This window comes from Erythrolamprus reginae, chromosome 10, assembly GCF_031021105.1.
Source record: "Erythrolamprus reginae isolate rEryReg1 chromosome 10, rEryReg1.hap1, whole genome shotgun sequence".
Lineage (NCBI taxonomy): Eukaryota > Metazoa > Chordata > Lepidosauria > Squamata > Dipsadidae > Erythrolamprus > Erythrolamprus reginae.
The window spans coordinates 40,042,248-40,054,311 of record NC_091959.1 but is presented as its reverse complement, the minus strand read 5'-3'; the positions used below and the strand labels follow the sequence as shown (position 1 = coordinate 40,054,311).

General features: G+C 41.5%; 1 protein-coding gene across 1 annotated transcript in view; it reads left to right on the top strand.

Annotated features, from left to right (window-relative positions):
• DGCR8 (DGCR8 microprocessor complex subunit) overlaps positions 1 to 9,736 on the top strand; it is a 28,712-nt gene extending 18,976 nt beyond the window's left edge. The window contains exons 8-14 of the mRNA XM_070762727.1: positions 406 to 504; positions 3,677 to 3,759; positions 5,279 to 5,379; positions 6,589 to 6,695; positions 7,510 to 7,637; positions 8,332 to 8,445; positions 9,606 to 9,736. Of these exons, the coding sequence (XP_070618828.1) occupies positions 406 to 504; positions 3,677 to 3,759; positions 5,279 to 5,379; positions 6,589 to 6,695; positions 7,510 to 7,637; positions 8,332 to 8,445; positions 9,606 to 9,689 (716 nt within the window). The 3' untranslated portion in view covers positions 9,690 to 9,736. The remainder of the gene's footprint in view (positions 1 to 405; positions 505 to 3,676; positions 3,760 to 5,278; positions 5,380 to 6,588; positions 6,696 to 7,509; positions 7,638 to 8,331; positions 8,446 to 9,605) is intronic.
• Positions 9,737 to 12,064: the final 2,328 nt, after the last annotated feature.

Sequence of the window (12,064 nt, the reverse complement as noted above, 5' to 3'; positions counted from 1 at the left end):
ACTGAGATGTTCCCTGAGGATGGGCTCCAGCACAAGTGCAAAAGCTCAGAAGACCCCTCTGGTACCAGTGACTGATCCAGATTAGATCCCAAAACATGATCCTAGAACACACCTATCGCCTTCATTCTTGGACCATGTTTGTTTGGGTTTTTCTGGAAAACTCTATGGATCCTCCTGTTCTTCTCAATATATTTACATTCAGGAATGCTAACACAATGCACAGTGGGGATGGAATAAAGAAACGGTAACATGTTATGATTCAGTACAAAGGAAACATTCATGACTTCTTCTTTAACTGAATAGTCTTTGTACATTGTCAAGTATGCTAAACATGAGCCTTTTGGTCTTCTTGACAGGGTGAGATGGGACTTCAAATATTTTCATTTCTCTCTCCTCTTTTTAAAGAGAACCCAAGTGAGCCTTTTGGAGCATCAGTTATTATTGATGGAGTGACTTACGGAGCAGGGACTGCCAGTAGCAAAAAGCTTGCCAAGAATAAAGCTGGTAAGTAAAGTGATCTAGATCAGAGCTCCCCTGTTCTGACCTAGGCATCCCGATCAAATAATAAAGCACAGAGTCCCCAAAACCTCTTTTTATTTTAACGTCTGTGTTTGTTTGTTAGTTTATTTATTTGTTTATTTGTTTGTTTGTTTATTTGTTTGTTTATTTATTAAGATTTGTATGCCGCCCCTCTCCGTAGACTCGGGGCGGCTCACAACAATAACAAAGACAATGTAAGAACAAATCTAATAATTTAAAAAACACTAAAAACCCCATTATTAAAAGCAAGCATACACACAAACATACCATGTACAGTATAAACTGTACAGGCCCGGGGGAGATGTCTCAGTTCCCCCATGCCTGATGTCAGAGATGGATCTAAAGAACTTTACGAAAGGCAAGGAGGGTGGGGGTAGTTCTAATCTCCGGGGGGAACTGGTTCCAGAGGGTCGGGGCCGCCACAGAGAAGGCTCTTCTCCTGGGTCCTGCCAAATGACATTGTTTAGTCGACGGGACCCATAGAAGGCCAACTCTGTGGGACCTAACCGGTCGCTGGGATTCGTGCGGCAGAAGGCGGTCCCGGAGATATTCTGGTCCGATGCCATGAAGGGCTTTATAGGTCATAACCAACACTTTGAATTGTGACCGGAAATTGATCAGCAGCCAATGCAGACTGCGGAGTGTTGGTGTGACATGGGTATCACCAGCCATAATAAGTTCCAAACAATGTTAATCCGACAGAAGCCTTTGGGAAGAAGGCTGATATCGCCAACCTTTATCTCTCTTGACACATGGCCAAAGACCTAATTGGCAAGGAGCTTTGCAAGGCCAAACAGAAACACGGCATCAGAAATGCTGAGACACAAAGTGAACCAAGTTGCTTCCTGCAGCAAGCTTATCCATTTGCTCCACTTTTATAACCTATGGGAGGGGCCAGTCATCTCCAAGCCTTACTCCCAAGTAGTCCTTTTCCTCCGTAACTGTTCTTACCTTCTGCGCATGCGTGCATTGAGAGCAGGCTCTTCCCCCGTTCCTTTGCCTTGGCCATGTCAGCCTCTGGAGGTTCTGGAGGCGGGAGAGATCTCCCCAACGCCCCTGGCTATATCCCTGCCTAGCAGGAAGCTGCCGGACACAACATCCCCAATGTTTCTGGCTTTGCAGACTGGCGGGGAGAAGGAGAGGATGCTCACAGGTTGTGGGGCCCTGATCTACATTTATGGATGATGAGTGGAGTCAAGAAAATTAGCATTTTCTCAGAAAATGGGTGCGTCAGTCCTGATTTGTACACTTATTTTATGTATTTATTTATTGTATTTATATGCTGCTCACTCCAAAAGGACACTGAGCGGCTAACAATCGGAATAAATACAACAATAAAAACAGTTAAAATCTAATAATAAAAATCAATAATAACAATAATATAAAAAACATACATACTTACAATCAACCTAATTCCAGGCCTGCTGGAAAAGCCTGGTCTTAACGGCTTTCCGGAAGACCGATAGGGTGGAGATAATGCGGAACTCTGGAGGTAGTTTGTCCCATGGGGTCAGAGCCACCACAGAGAAGGCTCTTCCCTGAGGTCCCGTCAGCTAACATTGTTTGGTGGACAGGACCTGGAGAAGGCCAACTCTGTGGGCCCTTACTGGCTGCAGCGAGGAGCACCACATGCAATTGGTGCTTGCTGGGCTAACAGAGAGAGAAATTAAACACACCTGTCATGTGTGAAATTGACACACAGTGATTGAAACACAATGCAGATAGTCCTCAATGTACGACAGTTCATTTAGTGGCTGTTCAAAGTTACAGTCGCACTGAAAATAAGCAACTTACAGCTGTTTTTCCCACCTAGCGACTTGCAGCATCCCCAGGGTCATGTGATCCCCTTTTGCTGCAATGATTCAGTTAACAACGGTGGAAAGAAAGGATGTAAAATGGAGCAAAATTTGCTTAACAACACTCACATTGAGGAACAGAAATGTTGGGCTCCATGGGGGCTGTAACTCGAGTGCCTCTGCCATTTTCTCCAAAGGGCTGGATTCTGTTTTGTTTTGTTTTTACTTTTTTCCATTCAAGATTGTGCAGACGAAAAAAACCCAACCACTACTTGCTGTTTAAATCTCTGCGATTTAAGGGGATTCAAGTAATACTGCAATTTGCAGCAAGGCAATTCCATTCTGGGATTTGCAGTCCATCTGGGTAGTAACCAAGGGAAGGATTGCTCTGCCATTGGTGTGCATAGGATTGGCAGAAGAGCTGAGAGAATTTAGCGTAGATAATATCTGGGATTTAGTTAGCACAGGCTTTCCTCTCAAAAGATGTTTCTGCAACTTCTATACCCAGAGTGGGTGAGAGAGAAGGCCAGTTACAAAGTTCAAATAATAAATAAACTTCTCAACTTGGAAACTTTTCACTATACTAAAAATGAAGGAAAATGCGGCTAAAAGGCGAAAGCAGAGCAGTATCAGGCCGAAGCCACCACTAACGTGGAGACTTTGACTTGCTACACTTTATTCTTTAGAATGGATTTTTACTGTGGGAACTTGAGAGGGGCTGTTGCATGAGGTATGTAGCCATAACAAATTCCTTCTAGATTATCAAGGTCATCCTTTGTTCAGTACCTGCCTGGAAGCTGATGGGAGTAAAGGACACATTGGCCAAAGACGGTCAACATGGTGAACTTGTGGGTATGGGAGCATGGGAATAACTTAAAACTGGGTGGAAAAACCCTTATAGCTTTAGATTTGGGTTTCTCACAGATGTGCCACCATGAATCTGTTAATAAATAGGAACTTTAAGGAATACTGTGCCTCGGACTCTGATTTAATTTCGGAAGCTATTTGGAACCCTGACAAGCACTATGCTCTGTCCCATAATTGGGTAAACCAGATTGTCCTGATAAAAAACAAACCTAGTATAGCTAACAAAGTGAGGAGAGCCCGTGGCTTAGAGATTAATACATCTAATATGCAAGTTGCCCAGGTTCGAATCCGACAAGAGTGTGGCTAAGTGATGAGAACTAAGTAGTTTGAAATAGATCTATACTAGTCTCGCTTTATTTCTTTGTCAGTAAAACATAAACTCAACAAAGGAAAATATTGTTCGATGCATGTTGGCATTCTTGACATAATGCACAAACATGGTTTTCATTCCAAATTTTATTTTACTTTTCTAGCCCGAGCTACTTTGGAAATCCTCATCCCTGATTTTGTGAAGCAGACCTCTGAGGAGAAGCCCAAAGATAGTGAGGAATTAGAGGTACGTTCACAGCCGAGTCTTCGCATGTTAAATTCCTTTAAGCCAGGGATTGGTCACCTGAGGCTCTGGAGCTGCCTGTGGCTCTTTCATCCCTCTGCTATGGCTCCCTGTCGCCAGTTGGTAAAAGGAAAAAGAACGACGCATTAGGAGACTCTATAGTGGGGGAACCGGACTTCCGGTCGGCAGAGGAAAAGATGCTGCTCTAGGAGGAGATTCTATGGTGGAGGGACCAAACTTCCAGTCGGCTCCATAATTGAACAGCTGATGAGAGCACCAACACTGATGAGAGCACCAATTGCATGTACGAATCAGAACTGATGCACCCATTTTCTGAGATAATGTTAATTTTCTCGACTCCACTATGCTTTCAGTGTACATAAAAGAAAAGATACGTTTGTCAGGAATCATGAGATACAACACTTAATGATAGTCCAGGTACAAATAAGCAATCAAATCATATTAGGAACCAGTTAATATAAATAGTAAGGATACAAACAACAAATTTCCTGTATTTTATCTTAGGATAGAATAGAATAGAACTTTTATTGGCCAAGTGTGATTGGACACACAAGGAATTTGTCTTGGTGCATATGCTCTCAGTGTACATAAAAGAAAAAGATACATTTGTCAAGAATCATGTACAACACTTAATGATTGTCATAGGGGTCAAATAAGCAATGAAGAAGCAATGTTCATAAAAATCTTAGGATATAAGCAACAAGTTACAGTCATACAGTCAACATGGGAGGAAATGGGTGAAAGGAATGATGAGAAAAACTAGTAGAATAGAAGTGCAGACTTAGTAGAAAGTCTGACAGTGTTGAGGGAATTATTTGTTTAGTAGAGTGATGGCGTTCGGAAAAAAACTTCTTGTGTCTAGTTGTCTTGGTGTGCAGTGCTCTGTAGCGACGGTTTGAGGGTAGGAGTTGAAACAGTTTGTGTCCAGGATGTGAGGGGTCAGTAAATATTTTCCCCGCCCTCTTTTTGACTCGTGCAGTATACAGGTCCTCAATGGAAGGCAGGTTGGCAGCAATTGCTTTTTCTGCAGTTCTGATTGTCCTCTGAAGTCTGTGTCGGTCCTGTTGGGTTGCAGCACCAAACCAGACAGTTATAGAGGTGCAGATGACAGACTCAATGATTCCTCTGTAGAACTGTATCAGCAGCTCCTTGGGCAGTTTGAGCTTTCTGAGCTGGCACAGAAAGAACATTCTTTGTTGTGCTTTTTTGATGATGTTTTTGATGTTAGTTGACCATTTTAGGTCTTGAGATATGATAGAACCTAGAAATCTGAAGGTCTCTACTGTTGATACTGTGTTGTCTAGTATTGTGAGAAGTGGAAGGGTTTCTCCTAAAGTCTACCTCTGGATATATGTTTATCCCATGCATGTTTAAGTTCAGTTACTGGGGATTTACCAATCACGCCATTAATACTACAACCACAGAAAAACTAGAGCCCTCTCCACAAAAACTTAAAAAGTCGTTTCTACTGTTAAGTGACTGTTTCCTGATTTTATTGTAGTATTTTAACCATATCAGTATCGAGGATTCACGGGTATACGAACTGACCAGTAAAGCTGGACTCCTGTCTCCATATCAAATCCTTCATGAGTGCCTTAAAAGGTGAGTTTTGCAGGGCTTACACAATTTATCCTTTTTGTTCTTTTTGTGGAATAGCCTCATCTGTTCTTTTTTTCTCTCTTTAATCTGGGGAACCTAGAAATGTTTCCTAAAAACTCCGCTCTGAATATTAGGCTTGCCTGCCAATGTGCAAGTTCAAAAGACACGCTAGAACTGAAAGAGGGAGGTTGGGAAATGTCTATTTCATATACCAAGGGTCAGCAAGAGCCATGCTAGGAGGAGACTCTATGGTGGGGGAATTGGACTTCTGGTTGGCTACAGAATTGAACGGGGGGCTTCCAGTTAGGATGTTTGTGGCTCTCTTGAGTGTTCAAGGTTGCTGACCCCTGTCCTATACAGATGGTCCTCAGCTTACAACTGTTCATTTAGTGATCATTTGAGTGGCACTGAAAAAGCTACTGATGTGGGACCATTTTTCACCTTTATGACCATGGCAGCATCCCCCATGGTTGGGTGATCAAAATTTAAACGCTTGGCAATTGACTCATATTTATCACAGTTGCACTGGCCGGGAGTCACATCACTTTTTGCGAACCTGTTGACAAGCAGTCAGTGGGAAAGCCACTTCACAAGTGTGTTACCAACTTAACCATTGTGATTCACTTAACACTTGTGGCAAGAAAGGTCATGAAACGGGGAAAAGTTCACTTAAGAACTGTTTTGTTTAGCAACAGAAAGTTTGGGCTCAATTGTGGCTGCAGGTTGAAGACTTGCTGTACATTTTGTTCACTATGTATTGTGGGATCCTTGTTGCTTTCTTCAACTGATGGATGTTCCCTAGTTTGGTAATGAAACATTGGCAAAAAAAAAAGCCAAGAACCCCACAGTTCAACCCTGAGATCCAAATATTAGCTTTTGTTGGTATCACATCATATTGTATGTCCAGTTGGGAATCAGTGTGGGACGCTATCCCTTCTTAAGACTGAAACTCACAATTATTAGAAATATTTGATAAAGATAGGGGCTAGGCAATTAGCTTACCATAAATAGTAAAAATCAATTAACATTTTTATCCTTCTAAAATTATGAACGCTGCTTTAACTGAATGTTATTTTATGTTGGCATCCAGATTTGATGCAAACAGTGCTTTTTTTAAAAAATGATATTTTAAATCAATAAACCCAGACTTTTTAAACGCTGAGAGTTTCTAGTCTAGTCCAAAATCCTATCAGTATTTAATTTGTCCTTCAGAAATCATGGCATGGGTGATACATCTATAAAATTTGAAGTGATTCCTGGCAAAAATCAGAAGAGCGAATACGTTATGACTTGTGGGAAGCATACTGTGCGGGGGCGATGTAAGTATAACAATTACTAAGAAAATTTATGGAAAATCCATTTATTAGATTGATATGTCATTTTCCATCTGAGAATGCAAGTGTTCTTGGTGCTGCTGGGTTTTTTTTGTTTGGCAAATTATAATTCCCTATATACTGATTTCTTAATCACAAGACACTATCGTATTAGTTATGGCTTTCAAGAAGTATTCATATTTTAGTAGATCTGTATCAATGATGGAACTGTAATATTTTGAATATATGTTTGTAATGGCAAGATGAACATTTTGGCTACATAAGAAATTCTTTCCTCATTATTGTTAAAGACTTAAGTTGATAATTTAATTGGTAGTGATTCCCTTAAAAATCACCAATTTATTATTTTTTAATGATTTTATTTAACATACAGACATTTAAACACCATACAAACAACATTAAACATTTACAATTTCCTATATGCATAAAAAGTTTATCTATTACAATTCTATTTACTATACATTTTTTTTAATTTCCACCCAATTGTACAATTTCTCCCACACTCTGTAATAGTCCTTATTTTGTTGGTTTTGTATCTCATATGTTAATTTGCTAAATTTGGCGCAGTCTAACATTTTTTTAATCACCATTTCTTCGTTTGGGGTCTTTTCTTGCTTCCATACCTTTGCAAATGCTAATCTTGCAGCTGTGAGTATGAAAAATCACCAATTTTTATTGTAGAACCATCTTCTTTGAAAATATGATTCCTCAAGGCAGTAGCTTTCCGCCCAACTTCTGTGTCCAATTCCTAAAAGTTTACTGTATGAGTGTGATGCTTAAACTTGCCTTGATTTTGCAGGTAAGAACAAAAGAGTTGGAAAACAACTGGCTTCCCAGAAAATCCTTCAGCTGCTTCACCCACACGTGAAAAACTGGGGTTCCTTATTGCGCATGTACGGCAGAGAAAGCAGTAAGATGGTTAAGCAGGTAAAGCAATTTATGTTCTGTCTAAATGAGTAAGGCAGAACTATAAATGCCTTAGTTTAGTTAGGCATTTAACTAAATGAGCAGGTTCTAGGAGGAGTCCGGGATTATCGTATTTTTCAGACCAGCGTGTAAAAGGCACCAAGATTTCAAAGAGGTAAGTAAGGGGAAAAGGTTTTTGTCCTCCTCAGACCCCAGAAGTACTCTGCAAGCCTCCCAAACCCTCTGCGTGTCCCTTTTTTCTCAAAAACAACTGGGTGCAAACCCCAGGTTTTTTGCAAAAATAGAATGTGCACAGGGTCTGGGAAGCCTGCAGAGTGCTCTTGGGGGCTGGAGGAAGGCAAAAACTACCTCCATTTTTGCCAAAAAACACCGTTTTTTTCGCAAAAAGATTGCGTTTGCCTTCCCTTAGCCTCCAGGAGCACTCCCAAACTTTCTGCGCACCCCATTTTTTATTTTTTTTTTAAATTAAAAATGTGGTGCAGGAGCAGGGCTTCAGGAGGCCAAAAATAGCTGTATTTGCTGTATAAGACGCACCAACATTTCCACCCTCCTTTAGGGAAGAAAGAGGTGCGTGTTATGCTCTGAAAAATATGGTAGTTCCTTAGACTGAATTTAGAGGGTTTTTTAAAAGCAGGGTTTAAAAGGCCTGTGTTAAAACCCCTTCATCTCCTTTCACTTTGATGCCTTTGGGTAGGAAACATCTGACAAAAGCGTGATAGAACTTCAGCAGTATGCCAAAAAGAACAAGCCCAATCTGCACATTCTGAACAAGTTACAAGAGGAAATGAGAAAATTAGCACAAGAAAGGGTGAGTACCGTCTTGGCAGGCTCCCTGGCTGCTTTGTCCCATACAAAACGGGTTTAAGATACTTGGACTTCAACTCCCAGAATCCCCCAGCCAGCGAATGCTAGCTGGGGAATTCTGGGAGTTGAAGTCCAGATATCTTCAAGTTGCCAAGGTTGGGAAACACTGGTCTAGCCCACACGGGACCACAAGGCTGCCCTCCCACATCACCCCACCTACCCACCACCCTGGGTGGGAGCCTGTCCTTGCCACAACTTTGCAGCCCTTGCAACAACTGGTTCAGCAAACCAGATGAAAATTAACATCCGGTTCGCTCGCAACGACTGAATCCCACCCCTGCTTGATTCTCCCTTGAGGCAATCCACCAGATATTGGAATATTGCTATCATGTCGCTCCTAATTCTTCCTTCCATCAGACTAGTATAGATTAATAAATAGATTAACGTGTACCACTTTATGGGCAACTTCACAAGTACGCGAAAGGAGACCCCCTACTGGGCACCCACGAATCGGTGGTGATGTCACCAGCAAATCCTTTCACCACAGAAGCACTTTGATGCTCCCAACAAGGAAGTATTAACTAGGACCATGATGGTGAATCTATGGCATGCACGCCACAGATGGCATGTGGAGCCATATGGGAGGGCATACGAGACTTTTCCATGTTTCAGCTTCAGCATGTCAGCTGATATTCAGCCATTTTGTCCTCCCTGAAGCCCCGAGGCACAAAAATTCCCCCAACAACAAACCAGAAGTTTGGAAAAATACACTTCTGGTTTGCCCACATTTTTTTTCACCTACCAGCAGTGGTGGTGAGTCCACACCGGTGTGGTCCGGGGTCCCGCATGGGTAGGAGTCCACTGATGCAATTTTTGGCAATTTGTTTCCGGCATCTCTTGAGAAAGAGCTTCTCGGCTGTGCTTTGTTGCACATGCGTGGGGGAGAGGGAAGGGGGGGTGGACACATGGCCGCATTCTAGCGCACACACTCCTTTTGGCACGCGAGCCAGAAAAGATTTGCTGTCACTGAACTAGGATAATCTGGAGCAAGATCAGATATGAATTTAGCGTTTTGTTCAGGGGACGTTTGAACTTTTGCCATCCAGCCAGGATGAAGGATGTGTATAATTATGTCTGGTTCTTTCTTTATATATATATTTCTAGGAGGAAACACGAAAGAAGCCCAAGATGACAATTGTAGAGTCTGCTCAGCCTGGCAGTGAGCCTCTCTGTACTGTGGATGTGTAACGGGAAAGATTTAGAAATCGGAGCAATAAAACAAGTGGCGAAAGTTAGGCATGGTTCTTTTCTTTTTTTAACTTTTTGAAGGAGAAACTGGTTTGCTTCGGGGAAACATCCTAACCATCAAAGCTGCTTCAAACGTGCATTGTGTGTTTTCATCAGGGTGATAAATGCTAAGTTTTGTGTGCACTTCCAAGATGTTGTCAGTCAAGAGGGCAAAAATCTACCTGGCCATATGTTTATAGAGAAGCAGAAGCGAGGTTGTTCACCTGGGCAAACTCGCTCCCCATCTTTTCCAAAAGGAAGGAGTGTTGCCTTTGATGGGGATGGTTAGGGATTAAATGCAGTGATGTTCATTTAAAGAGCGGAACGAATGTGTAATCCGGCAGCATAGCTCGGCCTGCTTTTAGGAACAATACAGGCGCTTGTTTTCTGAAAGGGTTTCTTGTATTTCTGCACAAAAGAATTAAACACTGATGTTTTGACAGCTACACTGAAGGAAAGACACAAAAATGTGTGTCACTCTTAGGCCCTGCTGTGGGTTAGGCAAGTGGGATGGCTTCTAAGAGAATTTAGGATTTTTGCCACGGATGCAATGATTATCAGAGAAGATTATTGCATACAGCTCTGAGGTTTCCGTGCTTTGAATTGTTCCATTTAAAACAAAGAGGAACATAGGAAGCTGAGGTTTGTAAGGTACATTTCAGTTTCCCTTAGATGTAAACAACAAAACTTTGGCATAAAGATGAACCGAGCATCAGCGCTCTGCAACTTTTCTTCAGGCAATTAGGCTCATAACCATGAGGTTTTTTAGAGTTTACCAGATTAACCGTGAATGTAGCAGCAGTGTTCAGTAAGGTTGCATATTTCATCATGTCAGTTAAAATTGCCACACCTAGCATTTATTCTCCCCCCCATCGCAGGAAAATCACTGGATTGCTTTCAAGTTGAGGGTTTTTTGTTTTTAATGTGACTGCCTTTTGTTTTTGTTTTTAATGTCTGTTTACTACTTGCAGATCTGGCATTGGGTACTATTTGAATGTAAAGTGAAATGCATCAGAGATGTAATCTCTAAAAAGACCCAAGTAAATTCTGTTGTTGAAGTAAAGAATATGAAGATGTAAACGTTTTTCTGTTTAAGACAAACCTTGTTGATTCATGGTTATAGAAGGTTTGAGAAGCAAAAATTACTGTGAAATAAATCCGTGCCATTTGATTACTCCTCCCCTCCCCCTCGCCCAATAAATATCCGGAGATCCTCAATCATCCAGGCCATGCTTTTGTCAAAAATGTGCTTTTTCAAAAGGCAACTGGACTTTGTTTTTCCTTGAAGACGTTTCATTTCTCATCCCGGAAGCTTCCTTAGTTCTGAGTGAATGCTGGAAGGTCGAAGGACACTCGGATAGCGTGCTAATCACTAGATGACTGCTAGAAAATATAAATCCACCATCTGTTCTCCAACGTTTTCAGTCAGAACTGAAGAAGCTTCTTGAATGAAAAGTGAAACATTTTCAAGGAAAAACAAAGCCCAGTGGCCTTTTGCAATAGCACCTTTGGGATATTTTTTTCTCCTAGTGAGACTCTCCCAAAAAAACTTAAAAGGGAGAATTTGTGATCCAATATCCCGTCACCAATCTTGCATAAGCAATGGATGCCTGGTTTCACAACTCCTTGATGGTTCCTTAAAGCAAGCAATGCTAGCAACCTTTTCATGCTCACGAACAACGCGACTGGGCTCAGCTTCTCGTCTCTCGCAATGACCGTTTAGCACGTCCATGGCTGGTTGCACACAGTAATACCTGAAACAGGATCCAATCTGGGTTGGTCGCCAAAGGCCAGAGATTTTTTGCCTTTCGAGCTTTCGGACTCACGCTGGGCCCATCTTTCAACATTTGAAACCTCTGAATAAAATGCTATTGTGTAATAGCGTTTATCTCTGCAGGAGGCAGATTGCTTCCGTTGGAAAACTTATTCCAACAGAAATCTTGGTAGGAATACATTTTGAAAAAAATCCAGTTGCGTAACTGTTAAAACGCTCTTGATATTTGCAGCAGATGAGATTTTAGCCCTGTAGAATTGGTCACAATTTGCCACAGAATGAAACCGGACATGAAGGAGTCTGATTTCTGTTCTTCAAACAACCAGTTTCTAAATTTTTATCCTAGTATTAAAAATACCACCAATGCAAGCGGAAGTTGGCTTATTTCTTTTCTACCGGGCAGGGAAAATTGCTTTCTTCCTCCAAACTTAGAATGTTTTTTTTTCACAGGTCCTTTTTAGAATATCAGAGTTGCCTCTTTTCTGGAAGTGTTTTTGTTAAAACGTTGACGGTATTTGGTTTTTGGCCTTACCTGTCAGAATTGGTAATCGCTGCCTTTAAA